General features: G+C 35.2%; 1 protein-coding gene across 1 annotated transcript in view; it reads left to right on the forward strand.

Moving 5' to 3' along the window:
- The window catches only part of BBS9 (Bardet-Biedl syndrome 9), a 283138-nt gene that overhangs the window by 127766 nt on the left and 129592 nt on the right, over positions 1-25780 (forward strand). The window contains exon 21 of the mRNA XM_054645353.2: positions 13815-14037. Within this exon, the coding sequence (XP_054501328.2) occupies positions 13815-14037 (223 nt within the window). The remainder of the gene's footprint in view (positions 1-13814; positions 14038-25780) is intronic.

Here is a 25780-nt window from a genome sequence, read left to right on the forward strand (position 1 = left end):
ATGGTTAAGGTATTAATGCTTTCTTTGTTTAACACATTACAAAGGGAGAATAGGTCTGTCGATACAAACATTCTGACTTTAAGACTGATGGAGGGCCCTTGGCAATACAGCCATCAACAGCAACTTTACTGAAGAGTAAATATTTTCCTAGTTCTCCTGATGTTACCAAATAATTACATACAAGTGCTTCATTGCTCAGAATCATTCCTTGCTTGTTGTAGTCACATTTGTGTAACTATAGTTAACAGTAACAGCTATAAACCGGTGTTGAGGAAGTACATTTCCATCTCTCTTTATTTATGTTTGGAGTCATACCAACCAAATAAATGTCTCTATTAGATCTTAGGATTTTATTGAAGTTGTAATTTGAAAGAAAAATATGCCTGAGGGTGAAATGCATATTTTAATTGACTCTATGATTTACAGTAATTAACTTACATTAGGGACTATAAATTTACCACTTCACAGTGTTGATTAGATAAAGTTGAAAAATGTACTTTAAAGCAATGACGAAAAAGAAATGGTGTCAGAAAACACTTCTGAAGTGCCTGTAAAAGTCACATAGGAGTTACTATCAAAAGTGTCTCTACTTACTGTAAGAAGATGATCTGAATGTAATGCACAAAAAAAAAGAAAAAAATCATTTGGGAAAGACTAGATAGCCTGCTAGGTTTTATGCATGATAGCAAATGGGTTTTACTCTACAGTTCTTGAGTAATGTAAAAAATACCATTTTTTCCTTTACTGAGTTTAACCTCAGTAAAGGAAAGAATCCTCTACTGAGATTAAACTCTCAAAATCAAAGTTAAGGTTATTTCTGTAATTCCAGCAGGATTAATTCTGTCATGACTGACATAAGAAAAAATTTTCTTTGAATTTTCCATTGCTGTCCAGTACTTTTGAAGCTTTGAGCTAATAATTGTATCTTTGGCAAGAGTAATTTTTATAAACTCTAATTTTTAGAATTTATTGGAAATTGTCACTTTAATTCTTGTAATTAATCCAACCTAGCTCTTGATTGCCATAAAAATCACCTGGAATTAGTTTTTTGTGCCTTATATTTTCTATATTCCACTTGTCATTGTAACCACTTCTTAAATACAAAGTTCCAGCTGTGTACCAAAAAGAAATATTTAAAAATAGGCTGAAATATTTAATATTTTCTTGTTTGCTATCGGCTAGTACAAATTATCTTTTAGTTAAAATTTCTTAAATGTAACAAAAAACCTCACCCCAAACCCCATAAACCAATGCAATCCCACAAAACCACCATAAGGCAGTGGGCCGTAATGATGGATAACTTGAAGCCAGTTTTCTATATGGTTGTATTCTTTATTTTTGTGAACAGACAAGTTTACTGCAGATATATTATGTTTATTCCCCTCCTTCTTTTTAGAAACAAGGTGGATAATATATCTGCAGATAAGTGATTTTAGAGAGAAAAACACATGAAATTTGTTGCCTTTTATCCAGCTTGGAAAATTACATTAAATGACATTCAGTAACATTTTTTAATGATAAAAACTAATAGATAAGTCTTCCACCTATTTGAATCAATATCATGCAACAGAACAATTCAGAAAGACTCTTCTGGTACAGTGAACCATCTAAGTCTAAAAGAAATGGGGGCAAAAAGCTAGTAAGCTTTAAACCCTTAATCACTAAAATAAAAGGGAGGCGCTTTCTGCTTTTCCCAATAAGCCCCATAATTTTTCAGTAAAAAAGATCAGTCTCAGCCTGAAGCTTAGTTTGGTTCAGGGTAACATAAATTTGTCAAGTGATGGGAAGAAGGTGAAGAAATGAGGTTGCCACACTTCCCTGGGCAGGGAAAGTCCTGTATTAGGGAGAAAAGTTAAAAATGGAGTAGTGGTGCCCGGTTCCTTTGCTCATGTGTGTGTATGTGACCCAGCCAGAAAATAAGAGAAGTAAGAGACCATAGTTCAAGTACCTCAAACATTCTTTTATAGTATGTTTTGATATGGAAATCAGTGCTCTGCCTGCTAGCCTGCTTTCAAGAGGACCAGAGTATGCCAGAGATAACTGGAATCATAGAAGCTTTAAGGTTGGAAAAGACTTGCAAGATCCTGGAGTCCAACCTTTGTCACATCCAGTCATTTCCTGAACACTTCCAGGGATGGGGACTCCACCACCTCCCTGGGCAGCCCACTCTCATGTCCAGCCTGAACCTCCTCTGGTGCAGCTTGAAATGTTGCTTGTCCTGTTGCTGGTTGTGCAGGAGAAGAGATCACCTCCCACCTGGCTACAATCTCTTTTCAGGGAGGTGAAGAGTGTGGTAAGGTCTCCCCTGAACCTCCTTTTCTCCAGCCTAAACAACCCCAGCTCCCTCAGTTGCTCTTAATATGAGTAGGTGGACAGAAAGATGCGTGGTTTTAAAGCCACTAATTTACTGCAACTGTTTCTACTTTTGTTATCCTTAAAAGCAGAGTTTCAAACTCATTGATTATTTGACAGTGTTGGAATGTCTAAACACAAAAGATCAAATGTTAAGTAAATTGGGCAAAAGAGGAAATTTGAAGACCAAAGAGGTGGTCTTACCACTACTGCTGGCACTATCACAGTTCCTTAAAGTGTCTGGTAATCATTCTCTTCATGCTGTTAATTTTACTTACTGAGAAGACAGTGGGTTATGGCAGCAATAGCAAGTTGAAGACACATTGCACCACTACCGAGTGATCTTCATTTGTAGCTAAACTCATGTAATTCCTCCCAGTGAATTCTCTGAGTAGAATAGAAAAGTGCCAATATTCTCTTGGTCTGAGAAAGAAGGGCTTAATGTGATCTATTGGAAGCTTTTATGGATTACTAAAAAAATCTATAATATATGTTTATCTGATGCTTTCCACTTAAAAAGATTATCGAAAGAAGCTATGCCCTATTGTATTTTCAAATTTTTTATCATTTGCTCTTTTTTTGGTGTTTGATAAGAAGGGGCTGTAAGATTCTATTTTTTTAACAGGCTTGCTTCTGGTGGTTGGCAATAGTAATGGTTTTCAAAAAATAAAGCTTTCTCTATTTCTTCCAGATGGCATAAAATGGATTTAAACAAAATTATGCAGAAATAGGTTTGGTATGCATTATGAATTGTCAAAGTACAAAGCACAGAAAGAATTGTATTCTTGTCCTGTTTAGTTGTATTCCCTGAAAATTGTATCAAGGTCAGAACAAGCATTCAGCCTTGGTAAAAAGCTTATGCTAATGGAGAATCTGACATATCTATTGGTTATATGTATTTTAATTAAAAAGTTTTGAGAATTAATTGTAACTTGAGCACTGATTTTTTTTCTGCTGGTATTGGAGATCCTGAAGTTAATCTTCAATGCACTGTCTCTGATGTAAGCAGGGACCTACTTTGGAATCTTATTTCTTGGTGTAAATTAGTCAAGGCAGTGTGTTCCGCTTTGATTAGTTAGTTTGCTTCCAGCACATATCACCATCTTTTAAAGTAATTTGGGTACCCTGTGAAGTACTGCAGTTGTAAGAGATGTACTCTTTGTTTAATAAATTAAATAAGCTTCTGTTATCTGACATCTTTCTGTATGTAATATTGTGATGGGGACCTCTAAACTTTCTCTTTGTTAGGGTGATCTGTCTAGTTCAGGTACAAAGAGCCATTTTAGGGTAGTAGTAATTACTGACTATGTGGTGCATACCAGGAGTGCAGATCAGTTGTCATCTAAACTGCTTAATGACAGGAGTGATGCATTACAGTGATTACAGAAATGTTGCTCAGCAAAGGGTCTTAACACTCAGTATATATAATGAGTGGCTCTTTCTTTTTCTTTTCTTTTCTTTTTTTTTTTAAAGAAGTTTATTGTCAATGAAGAATTCCCTTGATATTGTGTCCTAATTGAAAGATCCTCAGACTATTGCTATGCAGCCTTCCAGTAAAAGAGTTTACAAGCAGGATAGAGAGGGATTTTTCACAAGGGCATGTAGTGTTAGGTCAAGGGGGAATGGCCTTAGATTGGACAGTGGTAGATTTAGATTAGATAATATGAAAAAATTCTTTGCTAGAAGGGTGGTGATGCACTGGAACAGATTGTGTACCCCGTCCATGGAAGTGCTAAAGGCCAGCTTGGATGGGGCTTTGAGCAACCTGGTCTAGTGGAAGGTGTCCCTGCCTATGGAACTGGAGGATCCTGAAAGTCCCTTCCAACCTGAACCATTCTGTGATTCTGTGTATTGATCAGTACTGTACTAGTATATTAGAAATGTAATAAGATTTATGATTGATTGTAAAATTCTAATGGAATTGCTTATATACTGAAAAAACAAATCTATTATTCTATCATCATTGGAGTATGACCTTTAGGCTTTCTAATCAGACAGCGTTTATAGAAATAAAAATTGCATATTTATTGTTGGTTTTACTTTCTGATTGTCTGGCATTAGTTCAAAACTATGATGCTTTTATTACAAATACTGTAGTGCTATGTTAGTAGCATTGTATCTAACCATACCTCCCAATAGTTTTGTGAAGCTCTCTGTTTATATTGAACATGTGGCAATGGTACGCAGCAATATCCATAATTTCCCTTTGATCTCATGGTCAGAAATATTTCTGAGAGGGTGTATGAAGATCAAATTACCAAGTTAATCTTTGTTTTTTGGGGGAAATGGGGGGAACCAGTTGTGGTGAGACTGCTTTTGGTTCTGAATTTGTTGGTGGTTGTGCTTGGTTCTAAGTTGCAGTCATGTAGCATTTTTTGGTCATTACTAGATAACCTACAGCTATTGTTCACATGGTGTGCTGCTGTATAAGGTGTCTACTGGAATTTACAAAGATATATCACCCAGATAGATAGAGGTAGGTAAATAGGGATCTCATACAGAAAACATCATATGAATTTTTCATCTTGTTACAAGATTCCAGAAAAAACCTCACTTTTTTTAAATCATGATTTTAGAGTAGTCATTTTTTCAGATGGATTTTTTTCATTTTTGTTAATGGCAAGGTGCTTTGTCTTAGATTAAGAATTCCTAGATTAAGAGTGATATACCAGTATTCTCTTACATTTGCACAGGTAGTGAGAGATTTATATTAAAATAGGCCAGATTAAAGGAACATAAAGTTTGCATAATTTATGTCCTTCATCATCTCCTGGCTTTTTCACTGAAGTAAGTGAAAGTTTAATAAAGCAAAAAATATGGTTTAGGTACCTCAAAAATAAAACAGCTTATAAATCAAATCTGTACAAACAGTGGAGGAGTTAATGAACTTTGCTTAAGATACTGTTGTAGAAAAAAAACCCCTAGCATAAATTTAAAAGTTGTCTATCCAAGTAAACATGCAAGTCCAGTTTACCACTGTCCTCTTTGTCCTCACCTGTGCATTTTGGGAGAATAGAAATTCCACAATTTGAAGTAACACAACTGAGTTTAAAGATAGTGGTGTGTAGATCTAAAGTAATGTGAGAATTTAAATAGGAAATCAACTTTATAACAAGTTTTTTTTTCCAGATCTACTATATTTTAGTGTGTGTGCTTCCATGCTTCCATATTTCATAGGTTTTGGAAACACAATCTCATTTGTCAGTATTTCATAACATATTATATTAATAACCTAATAAGAGATATAGTGAAGGATGAAAAGTTCTTCTCCAAGAATATCAGTGTCAATAAAGATGGAGTATGGGCTGAGATGCAATGAGAAGTTTCAATAACCTTGTTTTAGCATATGTTTTTTCTACTTTTTTCCTCCAGGCTGAATGTAACAAGATCTGATTCCTTTTCCCCATACTTAAAGTTATCTCGCTGATCCTAATTGTAAAGTTAATGTATGGCAAACCTATTGCTGGATGTGTAGCACTTCTTAGCAAGATGCACAACTCTTGGTATGTTTTCTTGCCTGTAGATAGCTTTGACAACCTCTGCAAGACCCAAACAGCACCTCAGTTTTCCTAACTAACTGGTGAAAAGTTATTGAGGAAAAGAAAGATGAAGTGTTAGATGATTTCAGCGCTAAAAATCAAAACAACAGACTTCTGAAGCTGGCAACAAAAGAAGTCGTGCCATTCCATTCATGTAGTGTTTGCAAGAGTTTATTTCATCAGTTCCCAGAAGGGGCCAGTGGTCATAAGAAGTCAAGGTAGAAAGAAAATTAAGATGAAAAAAATCTCTCAAAACTTGAGGATTGGGGAATAGTGTCTACAGAAACTCATGAAGTGTATGAACTTTCACTATTCCAGATAGGATGTGTTAATATTACAACAAATAAGCATTACTAGATGAATAACTGTACAATTAGATAGTTAAAATTTATCTTTTGAAAATATACGTCCTTTTCCTTGCCTCTTATCCATTCTTAAAAACCCATGGTTGTCCAGGAAAAAAACCCCATAAATTAGACATCAGGAAACACTCTGTATTGCTCCAATTTTGAGATATGAGACAATTTGAAAGAAGAGTTGAGTAACACAGACTCATTACTTGTCAAGAAGAAACTTACTGATTTAATTCTAATCTAATTTTAACCTAATTTTGAAAGTCTTTCTGTACAAATGAAGAACATCCAATGCAAAAGGATGCGGCCCATTTGGAAATTCGGCTGCAGTATATAGAGGTCAAATTTTAATGGAGGAGCTAATGGAACCATCATCTATATTCATCCTGGAATACATTTTTTTGTCAAGCATGCACTTTCCTGAATTACTATCTCAAAAGCATCTAAGAGTTAAGCAGTGTTAGAAATATTATAACTATGATCCCCACCCAGAGTTTTGCTTTCTTACATTCTTTAATCATATTACCAGATGTTTCATTAATACAGAAAACCCTACAACTGCTGATAACCATAACCTGTTTCTGTGAGCAGGACTTTGCTCAGAATTAGACTTGAAAAATAACTTAAAATCTCAAAAGATAGAGGTCATCATCCTTGTGCATGCAGCTTTCAGAACCTTTATTTAGTAATGCTGACTTTGCTAGATTTCTAAAACACCCACTGCTTTAAATATTGCTCTTCTACAGTTTGATTTTTCCATTAGATTAGTTTAGGAGCACCATTCCTAAAAGAGAAAGTACTGCCTATTCTATAAGATAATTTTAAGAACACTATTTTGATTACTAAGCCATATGCATTTTTAACTTTCTTTCCATATCTGAAGACACTATAGAAGGAGAGTTTGGCAAATCTTGTTTTAAAGTTAAGTGTCCATAGAATAGAATCCTCCAAAAGCTATATTTATATTTAATGCAGAAGCATTTGGTCATTTGTGAACTGACAAAAATACCAGAGAAACTTTTAAATGACAATTCTACTTTCCAGGAAATAATCTGTCATAGAGATTTTTCTCAGGTGAAGTTGCCATTGGCTATCAATAGATGTTTACCAAGTAGGACTCAAAATGAAAAGTTCTTGTAGAGAGTAGTTTATGCTGCTGGAGAGTTCCTATAAAATAAATATTTCTGCATTGAACAGATAAAGTTGCTGTTTCTGTTATGACTGGCAATTACAGCGCAGCTGTGCAGGAATTACAAGTGTGTCTGTGACAGACTTTTAAATTAACCCACTTTATTCACAATGGATTTTTGCTAAATCTGATTTTTGCAGTCTATTAACCTCAAAATGTGAGAGACTAATATTTGAATTAGATATTCCTAAGTAGCTGGAAAATAGTTGCTGGCATAAATACTTAATGTTAAATAAATCTACACAGATCTGTTTTGCGATATTTGGACTGGTTTGATAAATATTGTAAACAGATCTCATGCAGTTTCCTGTACAATCTTGATTCCTTTCTGTAGTCTTTTATTTGTTGCTCTTAACAGACTGTTTAAGCTTTTACTTTACATATCTTTTGTGCCAGGATCCCTACAGAGCTTGATTGCTCATATTGTGGTCAGAGTTATCAAGATGTTACCTTGTATTTCTCTGGGATTTGTATTTTCTTTTGTCCCTTGTTTGGCTTTTATTTCTCATGTTTTAAGTAAGCTGTAATTTGTTTGGAGTAGGCAAATTTTCTAAGTCCAAACCCTTAATAAGATTTAAATGTCCATAAAGCTCTTCAGAGTAGGTTGATGTAGGTACAGTTTGTGGTAATTGGGAGTGGGGCTGTGGCCGAGCCTCATCCCCAATGGGCTACAGCTGTGTAGGTCAGGTGAGCAGCATTGACAGCAATGAGCCATGGTGTGCCCAGGTGCACTGACCAACCACCAAAGGGAGCAGAGGGCACACAGGTGCAATGTATGAAAGATAATGGTATAAAAGGTTCTGCTGAAGAACAGCAAGGGCAGCCACTTGCAGCCTTCTGAAGTGATGTTGCTCTGCATGGGCAGATGCTTGAAGCCTTCTCATATGGTATGGTGTTGCTCTGTTTGGGTGAATAATGCTTAAAGCCTTCTGAAGCTGCATGGTGATACTCTATGTATTGTGGCTGTCTCAACTGTGACATGTGCTGTGGCATATGCTGTGACAGGTTGACATCCGAGTGCTATCTCACAAATAAGGATGGTTTCCATAATTTAAAGTGAAATTGATTCATCTATGGTTTTGAACTATTTTTCTGGAACTACATATCATACTAATTTTCTTCCTTTTTTTTTTTTTTTGGTGTGGTTTTTTTTTTTTGGTTTTTTTTTTTGTTTTGTTTTGTTTTATTTTGTTTTTCTGGCTCTTACTTTGTCTGGGATGTTCCAGTATATCCTCACTTCGATATAATTTTCATTAGTCTATGAATTTGTATTAGAACTGAATTTCTTTAAGTGTCAGTAGGAGTCAAAATTGAATCTGTTAATATTATAAACATTATGCATCATAAATGATTTAAAAAAAGATATGACTAGAGAAAGCAGGTTTAATGTAAGAACTTCAGCTGTGATTTTTCTGTTGTGTGCTCAATACAAATGTCCTTCTTAGGCACTTTATAGATTTGGAATGTATTTAAGCTTGAGTCATTTGTCTGGATTTTCATCGGACTTGAATTCCATTAGTCTGTAGGATTTTGCCAGTTCCTTGTTTTTTAGTTTATCCCAGTGGTAGGTTTTTGTTATTTGTATGTGTGGAGGTGCTTTTGCTTTGGGTTTTCTGGTTTTTTTTTTTTTTTTTTTTTTTTTTTTTTTTTTTTTTAATGCAAAAGTGAATTGTAGAAGATTCCAGATAATCTGTGGCTGGTGATTCTAATGCATTACATTAATGAAAACTGGCTTTATATAGTTACGAGGATAATTCTTCAATGAAGAAAAATTTTTTCTTAGAAAGCCTTTTCTTAAAAAATATACTGTCTCTTTGTCTCTTGGCACTGTTCAGATGTAATACATTGAGACTTCAGTACTATTTTGGTGCATTTTTTTTCTAAGTGCTTAATAGCTATTGAGTCTATTGATTTGCCTTTTCTTTTATTCCGATTCTTTTCAAAAGGTCTCCTGAAGGGTTTATCAGTTCTTTTTTAGCCATAATTTTTCAGGAACACTAACAAGGGAGGTTTGTCATTTCCATTTCTGATAGCACAGGCAGGTGTTGCATGCCTAGTTTGTGGCTTCTGTGGCTGTTATCTCCTCTTTGAGACAAATAAATAAGTTAGAAATATAGAATATGCTTGAAGAATATGAGTTAGGAAGGCTGCTACCACAGTCAATTCCTGGCCAAATTTGCTGATAGTCTGTGCCTGTGTTGGATACTACCAGGTCGGTAGCTATGGATTAGTGGATTACTGGTTTGTATATGTAATAAGATTTTTTTTTTTTAATTGCTGTAAAAGCGGAGTGCAGAGAGGCACATGGCTGGTGTTCCTTGTGAATTAGCATAAACAATGCTTTCAGATACAGAAACCTCTGGTGCTTGAGATATGCATAAATGCCAAGGTTGTAATTAATATTGTGAACTTCCAAGTATTCTAGCATTTTTGAAAACTGATGAAATCACTGTTGTGTCTAAAATAAAGAAATAAGATATAGCCAGGCAAATTCTTGAGTGAACAGCTGTAAGAATTCCCATCGTTTGGCTGGCACCAATTTTGCATAGTTTATTCAGTATGTTTCACATTGTATCTGAATTCTTTCAGAACTGCCTTGGTTGTCACTCCAGGATAAATTACATCATAGGCAGCTCAGAAAATGGCTGTTGCCTTAGGAGTATTGTTAATAAAGATAAAGGCTTTTGAAGTAAAAGGTACACAATGAAATACTTGTCTGGCTTATGCATACAGCTTAGGAATCTTGTTCAAGTTTGACTGATATGCTATTAGAATGATTTATTTGTACTTAAGACAAATAGGTTTAATTTGTAGATCTCTGAAATATACTACCTGTATAAATGTGTTAGGAAGGTACAACATAGGAGTAAACCCACAAAATCTGCCAACAGAGCTCTATCAGACTTCTCCCTACCTATATGTGTTCTATGTGTCTTAACAACAACAATATGGAAATCCTCCTCTCAGATCCTGCCCCTATCTCTGTCTAGTTGACCTTGCTTTTAACCAACTAAACTCTTGGGGAGTGGAATGTTGCAGCTAAGTGTCAGGCTACAAACAAGGTACTCTGGATGAAGCCTTATGCCAAAGTGAGTTTGAATGTATAATTATGGTTACACTCAGATATGCATATGCCATGACATCTGAGGATCCTTTGTGGCAATTTGTACAGAACACTAATGATATGTACTAATATAATGTTAGCTATGCTAGTATCATGAATCTGCATTTGGTCTTCAGACTCCTGCAGTGTATTTGATATGGTTTTAAGATAGTTCCAATCTCTACCTATTACCTAAAAGAGAAAAATAATAATGTGTATATGCAAAACATGAAGCCCACCTTTCCCTGTGAAACAGTAAAATGGATGAATTAAATATTTTTCTTATCTATTTCAATTACACAAAGATTTTGGATGATTTAATAATGCCTCTTTCTGCGAGTCTTGACTGGCATTTATTGTCGCAGTCACGGCAATGCTTGCTGGCCATAGAATGATGGATTACTGGCATCGCACTCCTGTTGAAGGTGTTACTTTTGGTCCTTAAATATGCAGAATACTACACAGAAATCCATTAGTGAATATTACAACTGTGGCAGTAGAAACATTCTGCAGTATGGGCTATAGATGAGAATACTTTCATTTTCAAACATCTCTGCTTTTTTAACATGTGAAGAGTTTTTCTTGTTCCTTCAATTCTCCCCTTGCACCAATAAAAATTGCTGACAAATGCAGTCTTATTTGCAGCCATTAATTCTTAGTTGTACAAAATCACCTTAACTGTTTTCCAGCAAGTCTTTTTTCATTTAGAGGTAGCCTTTGTGTACCCTTTCATTAATCATAAAGGCTGCTTTGGATTTGACTGGACTTACTAGGTCAACAGACCTTGAATTGGAGAAGATAGTTTTATGGTCTACTGAGAAACCAGTTTTACATGGAAATGAAATACAAGAACAAGGGTTGGAAAATGTTAAGGCTGTGGTATAAAGTAAAACATACCTGTGTGAGCCAAGGACAGAATACTATCCACTTTTAATTTCCTGACTTTTGTTAGCTTGTAAGTCAGTGCTTTCATTTAAATGCTTTTGCCTGCATTTTTACAACTTATTTGGAGAGACATATTGGCCAGCTTCTGAGCTACTGTATGCTGACAACAGTTAATCATGTGTTTCTTTGTCTTTTAGTGAAATTCAAGATTCCTATGTTTATGTTGTTCTTATTTTTCATGATTTGTAGTATAATTAGGAGTGGCTGGCTTGGCTGTTTTTGGTGCTTTGTACATATTAAATTTCATTGCCCAGTATGTGGGAATGTAGACAGCATTTACCAGCTCATTAACCTCTTTAAATTGGCTGCAGAATGGATGATTTCCTGTCACCATCACAGGTCACTGGATGCATTGCATTCTAATGGACTCTTTCTAGAATATTTGCAAAATGTTAAACTACTACAGCACTGATTGACTGATTGGCATGTTTTTTCTGGTTTACGTAGTTTTTGTTCTAGTTTATGGACTTTTTATGGGGGGAAAATCCAGATAATAGGTTAATGTTATTTTTCTGAAGTCAGAAAGGCAAATGCTGACTAAGAAAACCTCACTAGGTGATCCTGTTCCTCTACAAAATATCAATATGTTATACACACACATCACATTTCCAGGACACTCAGTATAGAGTGTGTTTGGACAATGATGAAGTGCATATGACTGTGTGATCTCACTGGTGTACTTGACCACTAGTAAGCATTGGCCCTGGTTTTGTTCTTAGGAGTTTAACATGATCAGGAAGGTGGCCTTTGATTTTCTGTGTTGAAAGTAGTGTCCTTCACAAAAGCCATGATGTATTTAATTGAAGAAGCCCATAAACCTTATTTGCTCAGTGGGCTATGTCTGGGTTGACGTTGTCATTCTTTCAAACATTACTCTTACTGAGTCATGGAAATTCGTGTATGTAGGCAATTTTGCTGTTCAGCTTAGCTTTTTCAATCAAGTAGAGCACATCATGAGAAAGAGCTTAGAAACTAGAAGATTCTGAGTTTTCTTTTCTGAGTACTCGCCTCATAAAGAGCAAGCTTGGTGTTAGCTTCTGCTAGTTTAGCAGCAAGTAGAGCTGGGTGATTCCAGATTGTCATGTCAGAATTTCTAAAGTCACTTAACTTGCCAAAATAAGTCACAGCCAATCAGGAGCATTGAGAGAGCAGACACTAATACTGCAGTGGTTAAATATACTTTCCTGTGCTTGTAGGCAGCACATACATGGAACTTGCTTACAGGTGGCTGAATACTAAGAGATGTTGTGAGTCATGAAGTTAGCAGGCCACCAAGCCCTTTGTATTAGTTGCTAACTCTATCCAAGCTCTGTGAGATTGTAATGAAAAGACATGAGAAAGCTTTGTGACTGTCTTGAAATTCATTAATTATAGATGCTGTGGATTAATCACATAGGCTCATCACAGTGTAATTTAAGATTCCGGAATACATCAAAAGGAGTCAATCTGTGTGTCATACTGCAAAAATGAGATAGATATAATGTATTAGATTTTATGCATTAACCTAATAACCTTGTCACAAATAGTAAGACTTCTATCCAGAATTCTTACTTAAAGGAATGCCTTTGATTTATTTGTATAAAACCCCAGTAAAGATTACAGATTCAAAGCTAACTTTTAAATGTGCTATTCAAGGTGCTTATTGAAAAGAAACTTACTTGCTTTTTCTGAGTGTAATTTGTTTGTTTTCACTGGAAGTGATTACTAAGCTGGTCTTTTCATAAATATTTACAGCTTGACACTCTGCTGAAATCAAAGTCCCTGTTCATCACAGCACTGACACGTGTGCTCATAACTTAGGGTTAGTTGATCTGATAAATGGGTACTGAATATCTATACCTTTGTGTTGCAGTCATGATGTTCTCTGCTATGGCATATTATGCAACTCTTTGTGATTCCAAGGAACGTACAATTGGATATGTATTTTTTTTCCTGGCCTTGATGTCTCATCATCCTAATATTACATACTATGTATTATGATTTTATTTACATCTCCATTCTGTTCTTAATTTCAAATGTCACAACCAGGAACTTCTAGTTTTCAGTTATTAATGCAACAACTGAATTTAGCTTTTATATCACATACTGTCCATACATTGTTACTAATGAAATTTGATTTCTCTGACCTCAATATTGGAACAAGTTTATTTTCTCAACTTTTGCTTGTACAAGTTGAAGTTGGGTTTTCATGACAGTCATTAACCCCAAAGCCATATTTTATGTACCAATTTAGTTTGAAAATTCTCGGTCCATGATTTGTTACCTTATTTTTAATATGATATATCATATTGCAGTTCACCTAATTTTATTTAATTTCCTTTTCTCTAATGCAGGGTTGGGAAGAAACTGTGGATGCTGCAGTCTCTTACTTATTAAGAACTTGTTTATCAAAGAGCTCCAAGGAGCAGGCCCTGACTCTCAGCAGCCAGTTGTCCATGCCCAAAGATACCAGCAGACTGAAGAAAAACATCACCCTCTTCTGTGATAGATTGGCCAAAGGCGGTCGCCTTTCATTGAGTATGGACTCGGCCACTCACTCAGCTGCTGCTATGCCAGGTAAAGACATGAAGTTCGTGAATGTTCAGAATCCAAAGTACTTATTTGCATATTAAAGCTAAAAATTTTGCACATTTTATTTTCTTGGCAGTTTGTTTTCCATTGATTGTGGGAACCAAACCCTGTTGGTGTCACTGACAAGTAGAATGACTTAGGTAATATGATAATTTCAAGTTTGAAGCTTTCTCATTCTATTCAACACTTACAGTTGCTCTTGCACAGTGTGCAGAGTAATGCAGCAAATGAAATACAGATGGTCACTGTTATACTGAAATTTCTTATCACATATTTCTTTGCACTTTTCAATTGGATGTATGCTTGTGTATATTCATGTGTACGTTTCTAATGTGATGGAAAAAGGAGTAGTGAAAAGTCCTGTTTTCTTGGTAAAGAAATTAATATATTTGTATTAGTGGCTTTATGGCATTATCCATATGATAAATAATGAAGTAGTAATAACACAAAATTAAAAATCTGTAACTTTAGAAAGTACTAGTTAACTGGGTGGTATCTCATAGAAAGCAAGAAATTGAAGATGGAACTAATTTGAGTATGTATTATTTCCCATATAGAATAAGAATGTGAGCAAGATTTCACAATAATTTACATGACTGTCAAGGAATTACTATTTTTAAAGGAAATTTTATTAATGTCCTTTTCTGTTTTCTGACTTTTTAGTTGTAGTGGGAGCAGAGTTATACTTTTTCTGTAGAGTCTGGAGTTTAGCATCTTTGTACTGTTGCAAGACATTTTCTTCCTGCTGTTTTCCTCCAGTGAGATAGATAGACTTAGTAAACATTAGATGCTCTTGGTGACTTGGAAACAGGTATTTTTTTCCCCATCTTACTGCTCCAGATCTGGATTGGCTGCTTGTTCAGCTTCATAATCTCCAAAACCGTAATATCGCTATGGTCTTTGACCTCGGTGCCTTCCTTCTCCTACAGCAGTCTTCACATATGTAAGGAAAAGTTTGTATTTTATATATGCATCATGCTTAAACCTAGGAGTTTGTTTTGTTGGCTATATGGATATTGTTATTGATTAAGATTGGAGTTATGTTAGGGCAGTATCTTGATTATCAGTATTTTGCTTTCTTACATAATGAAGAATAATTAAATTCTTGTTTAATATAATATGAATGGTCTGTACGATGTTTCAACAACTCAAAAGTCCTTGTTATGTGCAGCCCTCCTTTGCATGTGCCACTATAAATGATCTGGTAAAACAGCTGCAGACTACGCAGTGGTAGAAATTCTATCAACATATATTAATTTACTTTAGTGTTATACTGTTGTCATATCTGGAACCAGACTCATAGTCATGTGAAGTAAGGAAGTGAGGCATAATAACTAAGTTCATATTGGCTTTACATATTTCTGCTAGTATTTCTTTGCAAGACTAAAATATGTGCAAAGGGCGTTTAATTTGTTGAACTTTGATTATATAACCATTGTTTTCTCTTCTAAGAATTTTGAAAGGGTGTGAGTAGCTGCAGTTCAACTTTTTCCACCTAAGCTAATAAGGTGATTTGATTTAATAAAGAAATTCACTTCTTCCTATTTAGTTGACTATTGAGTTCAAAGAACTATGCAATTAGATTATGAGTCTGTTAGGAAAGGAGAAAAATTTGTAACTATTATAAACAAATTAGAAGAAATATTGCTCTTGATATTCTTTGCATTTACTCATTAACTGTTGAGAGAATATAATTTTTGAAAGAGGTTGAAACTAAAAAATGTTATCTTAATTAATGAGAAGTTCATTAGAGAGAAATACTGCTGTCAAACACTCAGAATAGCATAGTATTTAAATAGCTATCCTCCAGCAGGATTTGCTGTGTGATTTGAAACTGTGTTTGTCTTTGAACAGACTGAGAAAACTTAGAACTTCTTTGTGAGAATAAAGGTTTTACTGACACTTTTTAAACATGTTTGTCTTGTCACCTGTTCAGGTTTTCTCTGGCCATCTCTACCTTGGCAAGTAATGTGGTCTGTTAGAAGCAGATCTGTAGGCAGAAGGAGTTGAGGCTGGCAATGTGATTTGTATCTTGTATTTGTTTCAGAACTAGCTCTGTGCCGGTACTGGTTCTTCATTAGCAGTTGGAGTGCTCTAGGCACGTTCCTGGAATTCATTTGCCTGGTTAGACTTACTAAAAGAAATTAATTCCTGTGCTCAAGACCACTCTTCAATATGAAAACAGTGCTGTTAGTGGGGATAATAAAAAAAAAAAATTGGCTTACTGTTGAGTCTAGCTAAAAGCACCTGTTGTCTCTACACGTGGAAGAAATTGAGAATGGTGTCTTATTATATAGGAAAACCAGTACACAAAATATTTGTGCTGTTAAGAGCTCTTTGATAATGCCTAGAAAATAGAGAAACTCCTTTTCCCAGCCCTTAAAGGAGAGAACTGGAATAGGTACAGGAGAACGAGGTAGAACCATATGTGGAGAGGGAGACGGAGAATTGTATTGTTATCTGAGGCTTTATGGTGCAGTACTGGATGGTAATGTAGGGGAAAGTTCTTCAGGATGTTTAAGCTCCAAGCCAAAGGTGGTCCCATAATTATTCAGTAGGGTCGTGAGCATTGGCTTGAGAATATTGTTCAATACCACTTAAGCCCATTTTTTCTTAATGATGAAAACCCCTTTCTCCATAGTAATCAACTTAAAAAAATTTCTTTTAAAGTGCCTAGGACCATTCTAGTATTGCAGCACTGTAGCAGTAGGCTCAATTTCTAGAAGTTATATTTAATACGTTCAAGATGGTGTACCCTGAAATCTAGAGAAATTGCCTGAAGCCACATTAAAAAGCTGATGATTATCTTGAAGTGTGTAACTATTTGAAAGATGTCTTCCAAAGTGTTTGTCAATATTTGTAGTTAATCCAAGAGTATATGTTAGAGGTAGATCATGGTCTCTCCTGGGTCTGGTTTTGTTCACTATTTTCTTTAATAGTTTCATTGATGGAATATGAGCACAAATGTTAAAATTGTGGCTTTGCAACAAGCTTGTAGTAGTTTGAGGCATATTGAGAGAGCAATAATTCTGATCTTGATAAATTAGAGGAGGATCTAAAGTTAAGACAATTTTCAGTTGAAGCAAGCGCCAAGGACTCTAGCAAGGAACAATCTGACAAACTAAAATTTGAGAAATAATTCCATAAGCACTATTGCCATAGGATAGACTTGTGGGGTTATATTGGGCCATGAACTGAGAAAAAGGCAGCAATATGTTTCCCCTAAAGGTGAATTCCAACTTTGGGTTGTAGTCATATGACTTTTAATGAGGAGATATGATTATTTCTTTCTGTTCTTCATGAGTAGAATTCATGGGGAGCACAATTTAAGGAAAACCTTAAATTGAATAAGTTCAGTTTTGTTTCTTCTGAGGGAAAAATAAAGAGAAATTTCAGGAGGGACGTGATAGTTTCCCAGTATGTAAGATGTTCTTATACGGGTGATTAAAATTTAATCAGAATCATTGGCTAAATATGATTATAGCTGTAAACCACATCGGGCTATATCATGTACTGTGTTGCCTTTGGCAGTGCATAAACAGCTGGATGAGAGGAATGGTGAGGGGTTAAGGGCCTGGTGCCAACCCCAAGTGTGGGTGAATGCCAGGGAAGTGCTTGGAAAGGTGCTGTAGACCACCCACATTGTCATGTATTGAGTTTAATGGGTGTGAGAATTTATAGCATAAATCCTGATGACCTGCAGTGAGTTAATTCTGAAGCTTTTAATGGTTTCTTATAATATCTGTGTATTGTGCAGGATTGCTTTTAAAACCTTGATGAGTATCAAGTGTGGGTGTTTGAAGACTTATTTAGATGTCAGTCTGATTGGAGGCCTGTTTACAATATTGCTTTACCCATATTTTGGGAAGCTCAGTTAATCTTTGACTAGAATGCTATCCTGCTTTTCCTATAATAAATGAGATGTGCAAATACTGCCTGTATCAGTTCAAGGCTTTGTTCAAGCAAGGAGTTTTAAATTTAAATAAGGAATTGTTTTTCTTTAGAGCGTACTTTTTCTTCTGCCTTGTTTGTTTTTTTTTTTTTTAACTCCAGTATTTTTTATCTCTTGGCTTTGTTAGGACATCATTGTACTGTGTTTTAGCATGATTTACTCACATAGTTAAGTATAACTAGAGCAGTAGAAAAAAACGTTATTTAACCAGAAAGTCAATTACTGGTCTCCATCACTGAAATTTGTGGAATACCAAAGACTGTAATCTGCCCAGATGACTAAATCCTTAGAAATGAAATTATAAGGAAAAGGATGAATATTTTGAAATAGGACTTATAAATAGTTTTGTGTAAGTGTAATATTTGAAAGTTATATAAAGTTAGAGCTAGAAGGTGAGATGACTGCTCATTTAGTTTTCCCTTTGTGTTGCAATGGGGTTAAGGGATTCAGAACATCCATGACAGAGTTTATCTGAACTCATAAACACCTTGAACAATATCTCGATAGCTGTTAAAATAGTTTAGTGTCATTGTTGGAAGGTTTTCCTAATGTTTGATATGTACGATTTTTCCTGCAAATCAGAGGGTTTTATTGTGAATATTGAAAGTGGAGCTGGCAGTTAACGATGTTCTTTAATTGTTTGAAAATTTGGAATGCTTTTAGTCCATTCCTCTAGTAACTTTTATGCTAATTGTGACAAAATGCTAGCATTCTTTTTATGAATGATTTTGTCTTGCTCTTTGTTTACCAAAGTGGAATACTTTTCCTTTAGTCTGTGCAGGAAGTATATCATACTGCACTCTGCTCTATTTTAATTTCAAGACCCTTTTCTACAAATTTGTTTCCTAACCAGATGTTTCCCATTCTGTATTTATACAGAATCAGCATGGTGGTGTTTACTTGACTAGATACTTTGTTTTCCTAGGTTTTTAATTTATCAAGTTCATTATAATTTTATTTTGTATAATAATGGTTCTACCATTTAGATTATGAATGGGTAAATGCAAGCTTTAAAGCTTTACCACATTAAGTATATATATGCATCCAGAATCTATATTCATACTTTAGAAGACAAATTTTTCTAGGGTTTCTTTTCCTTGCATAAGATTATAAAAACCTGTTTTCAAAATCTTGTGGTGGTATTTATGAGTGAATACTGCCCCTTTGAAAGCTGTTTTCTTCACTGGAAAACTGGGATGAAACAGAATGTGTCATATTCCTTATGGAACTCTCTGTTTACATGCTATTAAACTTGGGGAGAATGTTAGTATTAATTGGAAAAACATGTGGTTTTGAGATCCTGGGAGAGTAATATTAATCTATATATGAGAATTGGACATAAATATTACTGCAAGTTCTTAATAAACTGAGTTTATCTGAAGAAAGACTAGTAATGGTTTGATCTGAAGAAATGGGATTTTTGTAGTTGCAAATTCCTCTCTTACACCCTTAATTATGAATTTTTCGTTGGTCATTAGTGGAAGAGAACATGCAGTCTAAGTCAAGTCCTCCAGCTTTAAGAGCCTTAAATTGAGAATATCTTGAAAAGTGTAGTGGCTTCCATTTGTACTCATGCAGGTTCCAGTCTGTGTTTGTAATGTTATCTTGGTAGCAATTAAAACAACTTTTTTTTCCCCTGGAGGAGTTAGAATCATGTAGTTTGAATTTCAAGTAGCCTGAAGAAGGCACAGATACAGAAGTTGGCCCTGAGGCTCAGACAATGCTTTTGAACCACCAGCAGATACTTAGAAAAACCATGTGAGGCTGACAGAACATGGTTTGAGATATTTTCCTGTAGCTTACATATTGTGAGCTTGAGACTATGATGCACTGTCAGTTTTGTGTAGCCCCTCATTGGGTGCAAAGTGTATAAAAATATAGGTTGTTTCTCACTGATGTGACACAAGTCCAGTGCTGTTTATTTCTGCAGAAGACTGTAGTCCATAATGAAGTATGATTCTCACTTAAGATATTTTCCATATATTTTCTGTAGGAATAAAATATTGAACTACATTTTTGTTTTTCCTTTAGTAACCCTTAAAATAATGTTTTTAGATTTTTTTTCTTATTTTAGTTTTAATATATTGGTTATTCATAAAGATTTTTAGGACTGCTTAATAAATCTATGTAAGGAAGAGTATTCACAAAGGTTGTTGAAAGTACTTGAAAGGATTTTGTAGACCTGAGCACTGGTCAGTGCTGACTGTTGGAACTGGTGGTCATTGACCAAATTAGATTCAGCATCTTACCCATCTTTATCATAGTGCCCCTCACCTGTTTCCACTCTTCCCTAACTGCTTCCATTCAAGTAGCATTTACAGCAGTGTCTAAAGGACATCGGTAAGTATCTTTGTATTCAGGAAATCTAAACCTTAGTCATAGTGCTTATTTCTCATTGAAAATCACTTTACTAAGGACTTTTTTCTTAAATGTACCTGGAGGCTTTTACTACCCAAAGCACATTATAACGTGTCAATTAATTCCTACAGATTTCTTGGCACAGGCCCTTAAATATGAAATTGACATTAAGTGACTTTAACAGTTGTAAGGCAAACTAACTCATCTTTCCTAACGTCCTTAAAATCATACAGGTTGATCAATTAAATAACTATGGATTTCCCTGGGAAGTGGGTTGTTTGCAGTCAGTGAAAAATTATTGTTTTAATGTATAATATAAAACTGAACTCCTCACTTTAATAGAAAGACAGATTTTTTTACATTTGCTGGCTAAATTTATTTAATATATGTATATAAAGTGTAGCTATGTATTACTGAAGAATTGTATTCATTATTCTTCATTTTCTTAAATGCTCAAAACTTCTATTTACCTGTTTTGAAAGTTAATGTATATTTGCAGGTTGAAAAGTTGTGTACTACTTATATTGAAACCAAAACAGATCTATCATCACTATAAGTATTTTTGAAATTCCCGTATTTTTCATACTGCCTCAAAGTAAACATACATTTAGTAAAAATGTGAACTATCTTCTCCTTTTAGTTCTTCCTTCAAGTAAGGCTACCTGTATGGCTCTGATTCATTTTTTCCCCCCTCTGGTTTTCCTCAATTATTTTCTGTATTTCTCCTCTCTACATTTGGCTTCACTGGTTTCCTTCTCTATCCTGTGCCCTTTGATGTCCATGCAAGTCCATGCAGAGTCCTTGCACTGTGATAGCTGGAGCAAGTACCCCCACTAACCACCCAAGGGAGTAAATAAGTCTGACAGGGAGAGGTGGCAACAAAAGGGTAGGAAGATCTTTTCTGGTCAGCTGTCAATCTGGGGCCCCCAAAGCAGTCCAAAGCAATCCCCTCCAACTGCAGGGAAAATCCTGTGGTATCAGTCTGGATCTCTCAGGCAGAGAGATTTTTACAAGGTTTGACAAAGGCATAACAGAGACTAAATCCATAAACAGTACAATCATTGTGTGCTTCTGTGTCCAACTTGTGCAGCTCTGCACGGCTGAACTGTTGTGCCAATTTAAGCATAACTTTCTTCTCTCCATCTAATTGCAATGATAATCACATAAGAATGGTAAGAGCAAAGAAGTTGCTCTGACTCTTGCAGCCCTTGGCATTGTCATACGCTCCTGTTAAATTGTGTTGGGTGAGCTAACAATGAGATATGATATACTCTATAATGGAACATGATACAATGCTGCAGCTTTAATTCAACTTCTAGTTCTTTGTGTTGAAAAAATTTCTTCAGAAAATTATCAGCTGTTCACAATGGACAGTTCTACCTTGATATAAAAGCCTAGAAATAAGTGAATAGTAATATATCAAACATTTTAAACTAATTGTTTGGGTTCTATTTTTGAGACTAAAATATGTCCCTTGTCCCATAAAGCTGATTTAGTGAAAAGGAAGGGGAGTAGCAAGTCATTAGGGAGAATTTTGGGAGAGCTTACAGCAACAAGTTTTTGTGGTTCCTGAAGAAAAGCTTAAGAACAGTTTAGTGGAGCCAGAAACTTGATTGCTTGGCTCTCTGATGTGGATCTTTACTCTTTGTAATTTCTCTCTGTTGTAACTTCATTAGCTCTTTAAAACTTTTATTTCTATTGTTTTAGTAACTTTGGTCATTTATTTATGTGGAAAGGAAAATTGAACTATGCAGGAGATAAGTGATGTTCCTAAGGTCATACTGTAATACCCATGTATAAACAGAGTTCAAATATGCCTTGCAGTCTTGTCGTAGCTCCTATGTGCACTTTTTTTTGGGTGTTTTGCTATTAAAACACAGATTAAGAGATTGTGGTGAGCCTAACAATGCATTGCAGCCTGTTCTTGCATCATTTGGCTTGTTTCAGGTGAGCACACTGAAAGGAGGAACTCTGAATGTCAGACACGGGAAGAAAGTAGGGAACAATATTTGAGGTGGTCTTTAATTTTAATTCACTTGGTCAACTTTCATCACCCTGCAGGACTCAAATGATATTTCCCCAAGTGGTTAATTTTCAGGGATTATATAAATAATGGTAAAGCATTCAAATATTTTTTAAATTGAAATGAAAGAACTGATAGAAAATATAAGCTTTTTTTTTTTTTTCCTCAGGGCAATCCAAGTCCCAGTGTTGTGAAAAGGGGAAAAATAAGATGGAAGAGTAACAAGACACATTTTTTTGTAGGGTTGTGAAAAGGTTTTTATTATGTTGTTTAGAACATCTCCCCTTCTCAATTGATATTACAGCTGGCAAAAACCACAGGGGAAAGGAGTACAAAGGTTAAGAAGGCTAAAGCAATAACATTTTTTAAAAAATGAATAATTTAAAGAGGAAAATGTCATGCATAATGAATAAAAAAGGAATCCCTCTTGAGATCTGGGATTCATTCATTTGTGGTTCTGTGAAATTTAGTTGGCAGTATTGCAATTCCAACTTGCCTCAACTAAGCAGAGTTCGGATCAACACATTAGTGCCTTGGTGTGCACACTTCTATTGCTGGCTCTTTGCGTTGAAATTAAATTTTAATATGTTCTACTTAGGTAGAAATGGTCACAAATGATTCATAATGTTGAGGTAAGCTTTTGGTGAAAATAATTGTCAGTTGAAAAATTTCCCCTAATGATCCTGCTTGTCACTGGACCTTATTTTCTATGTTGTTTGAAACCATTAGAGACCACAAGCAAAAATAAACTTCTAAAATCTGCTTTAATAAGGTAGTTGTTCAAAACTATGGAAAAAATATTGCTAATGGAGAAAAGTGTACAGTCTCTGACCTTCCATTTCAGAAGATTCAATAATAGCAGGTAAAAAAAAATTTAAAGCTAAAATCTGGATAGTTATTTTTAGAGGCTACAAATATTGTCATTTAAAAAAAATAAAGCCAAATTTTAATAATGTAGCGTAATAATTTTATTTAAGGTATGATATTAATGAAGATTCAGTCTTGTAGGTCTAGTTAGTCTTTGGATTTCCATTTACCAGGTCTTGGTTCCTTTAAGCTTTTGTTTCCTGTGATATTTGAAGAACAGCCTATGAGAGCAGCTTATATGATGAAGTGCGCTGGTATTTGTACATGAGCTGCAGGCATTTGAAGACCATAATTAGCTCTGCAGTTTGCATGACATTACTTTTCCTTTGCAATCCCTTTCTGGACAAGACCACCAAAAAATTACAGGGGTTGTCTACCTCAAGTAGAACCATGGCAAATTATCAATCCACAAGTAGTTATAAGCAGAGAGATGATACAGAAGAATGAAGCAGGATATGTCAAGTGTAGTGACTTGTTCAGTTTCTTCTGATGGGCAGCAGCATCCTTCAGTCAGCAGAGTTGCAACTGCTTACACATCAGGATATGTTGTGACTATTATTTCAGGTAGCACAATCCATTTATTTTTCCTTTGCTATTCTTGCTTTTTTGACACATTTAGGTTGAGTAAACCTGATTCTCTTACACTGTCATAAATTAGGTGCACTTTTGGTGAAATTGCTGGTGTTACATAATTATAAACTGCCCTAAGCAAGTGTGACCAGAATGAGACAGTTGTTTGCATAATTATTTTTTTATGTATGTTATCACTGAATTTGTCTTACAGCTCTTGAAGGTCTGTTTAATCTTCAGTTTAAAAAAATTAAGCGAATGTTTGGTCTTCAGTTAAAAAAAAAATTAAAAACCCACTTGAACAATAAAGATATTAATGCTATTTTTTTCTTAATATTTAAGTCACTTTAAAAGGAAGGGGTTTGTATATGTGAGATTGATTTCATCATTTCTATGGTGTTGGAATGTAGTGTACATGTAGTATAAGTAACATGTACGAGTCTATGGAACTCTGTGGTGAATTAACAGTGTAAAACTATATGTACATCACTAACACCATTTACAGTGTATTTGCTCTTCCACATTACCATAAAGGAGTCCAATAAATCTAAACCTAGTGAAAATTTCATATTTTATACATGCAGAACTGATTTTTCAATTACTTCAGACTTTTTCAGAGCCTAATCCAAATCCTGATGAAATCTGTGGGAGTTTTTCCACAGACTTCAGTAAGCTTTGGCTCAGGCCCCCACTTTTCAATTTTTCAAACAGATTTGCCAAAAATCTGCAGAAAGCCAGGCACTTGGAAAGTTTTTACTTGCAAAGTACAGCTGGTTTTGAGTTGCATATAGGAAAGTTCCCAGTGCTTTTCTGAAACAAAAAAAAAAATAGTTTTAAAGGTCTTTTAACTTTAGGTAAAAGGGTGACTTTAACATTTGAAGCTGAAATTTCCTTGGGTCTTAGTCTAAGCATGACAAACTCTGTGCTAGCAGATTGTTTTTAAAGTGCGTAACTGTATGTTCACAAAGTTTTAAACTGCAGTTTGAATTCAGCAAAAATTTTCTTGGGTTGTGAGTTTCAGAGAGTCAGAGATGTCTGTGCTAATAAATGATTCCTCTTTTTGTTTTGGTGTTTGGTTTTTCTTTTTTTTTGCCTTTTTTTTTTTTTTTTTTTTCTTTTCTGCAGTGGAAAGCTGCACTGCAATTAAAGAATTATTCCCTGAGGTTAACTGCACTAATTTGAGAGAGAGCTCTTGAACTTCAGGGAACATGTTACCCAGCCAGCTCCATCTGGTTATGTAGGATGGTTTTCAGTGCCTCTGGGTGGTTGGATCCTAGACTTGGAGGTAGATGTGATTGGACATGCTGGGTTTTAGAGAGCATGAGACACAGCCAGTGCCTCGGCCAGCATTGCTCATACCCTTGCATATCAGCCAAAGGATGAAAATAGTGCCATTTTAAGGCAGCATCTTGGGTTGTGAATGACAGTCAATGTTCCTCAGTAGCTATGTTGTGAATTGCACCCCCATGGTCTTGATGGATTTTTCTTATGGTGAAAAAGGGCAGCATCTTCCTGAATCTAAATGCCTGACATTATTACAGAGCTGTGTATCATCAGTACTAAACTTGCAGGTTTTTTTTTTTATTTTTCTGGATTTTTAAAGAATGAGAGCATGTTTAGGACTGTTCTGCTTTTTGTGAGCAGTCAGCTGTTATGTCTATTCATGAGCCTGGTATCAGTAGTTCAGCTAATGTTCACATGGTAAGTGAAGGCCCATAAATTCATGTTTCCCTTGCCCCTGTGTTCATTCAGACTTGCCCATCCCTAAGAATTTGATCTGGTATCTGAGCTGGAAAATGTCATCAAATCAAGCATATGCGGTGCTTCATGACTCTGGCAGATTTAAAAATTTTTAAAAAGTAATGCTTTTTTTTCCTAATTATGTCCTGGCTGAAACACAAAGACTGATGATAACAAGGATGCAAAAGGAAGGAGTTCTTAAACTTGAATCCTTAAGG

Source organism: Agelaius phoeniceus, chromosome 1 (genome assembly GCF_051311805.1).
Source record: "Agelaius phoeniceus isolate bAgePho1 chromosome 1, bAgePho1.hap1, whole genome shotgun sequence".
In the NCBI taxonomy this organism is placed as follows: Eukaryota; Metazoa; Chordata; class Aves; order Passeriformes; family Icteridae; genus Agelaius; species Agelaius phoeniceus.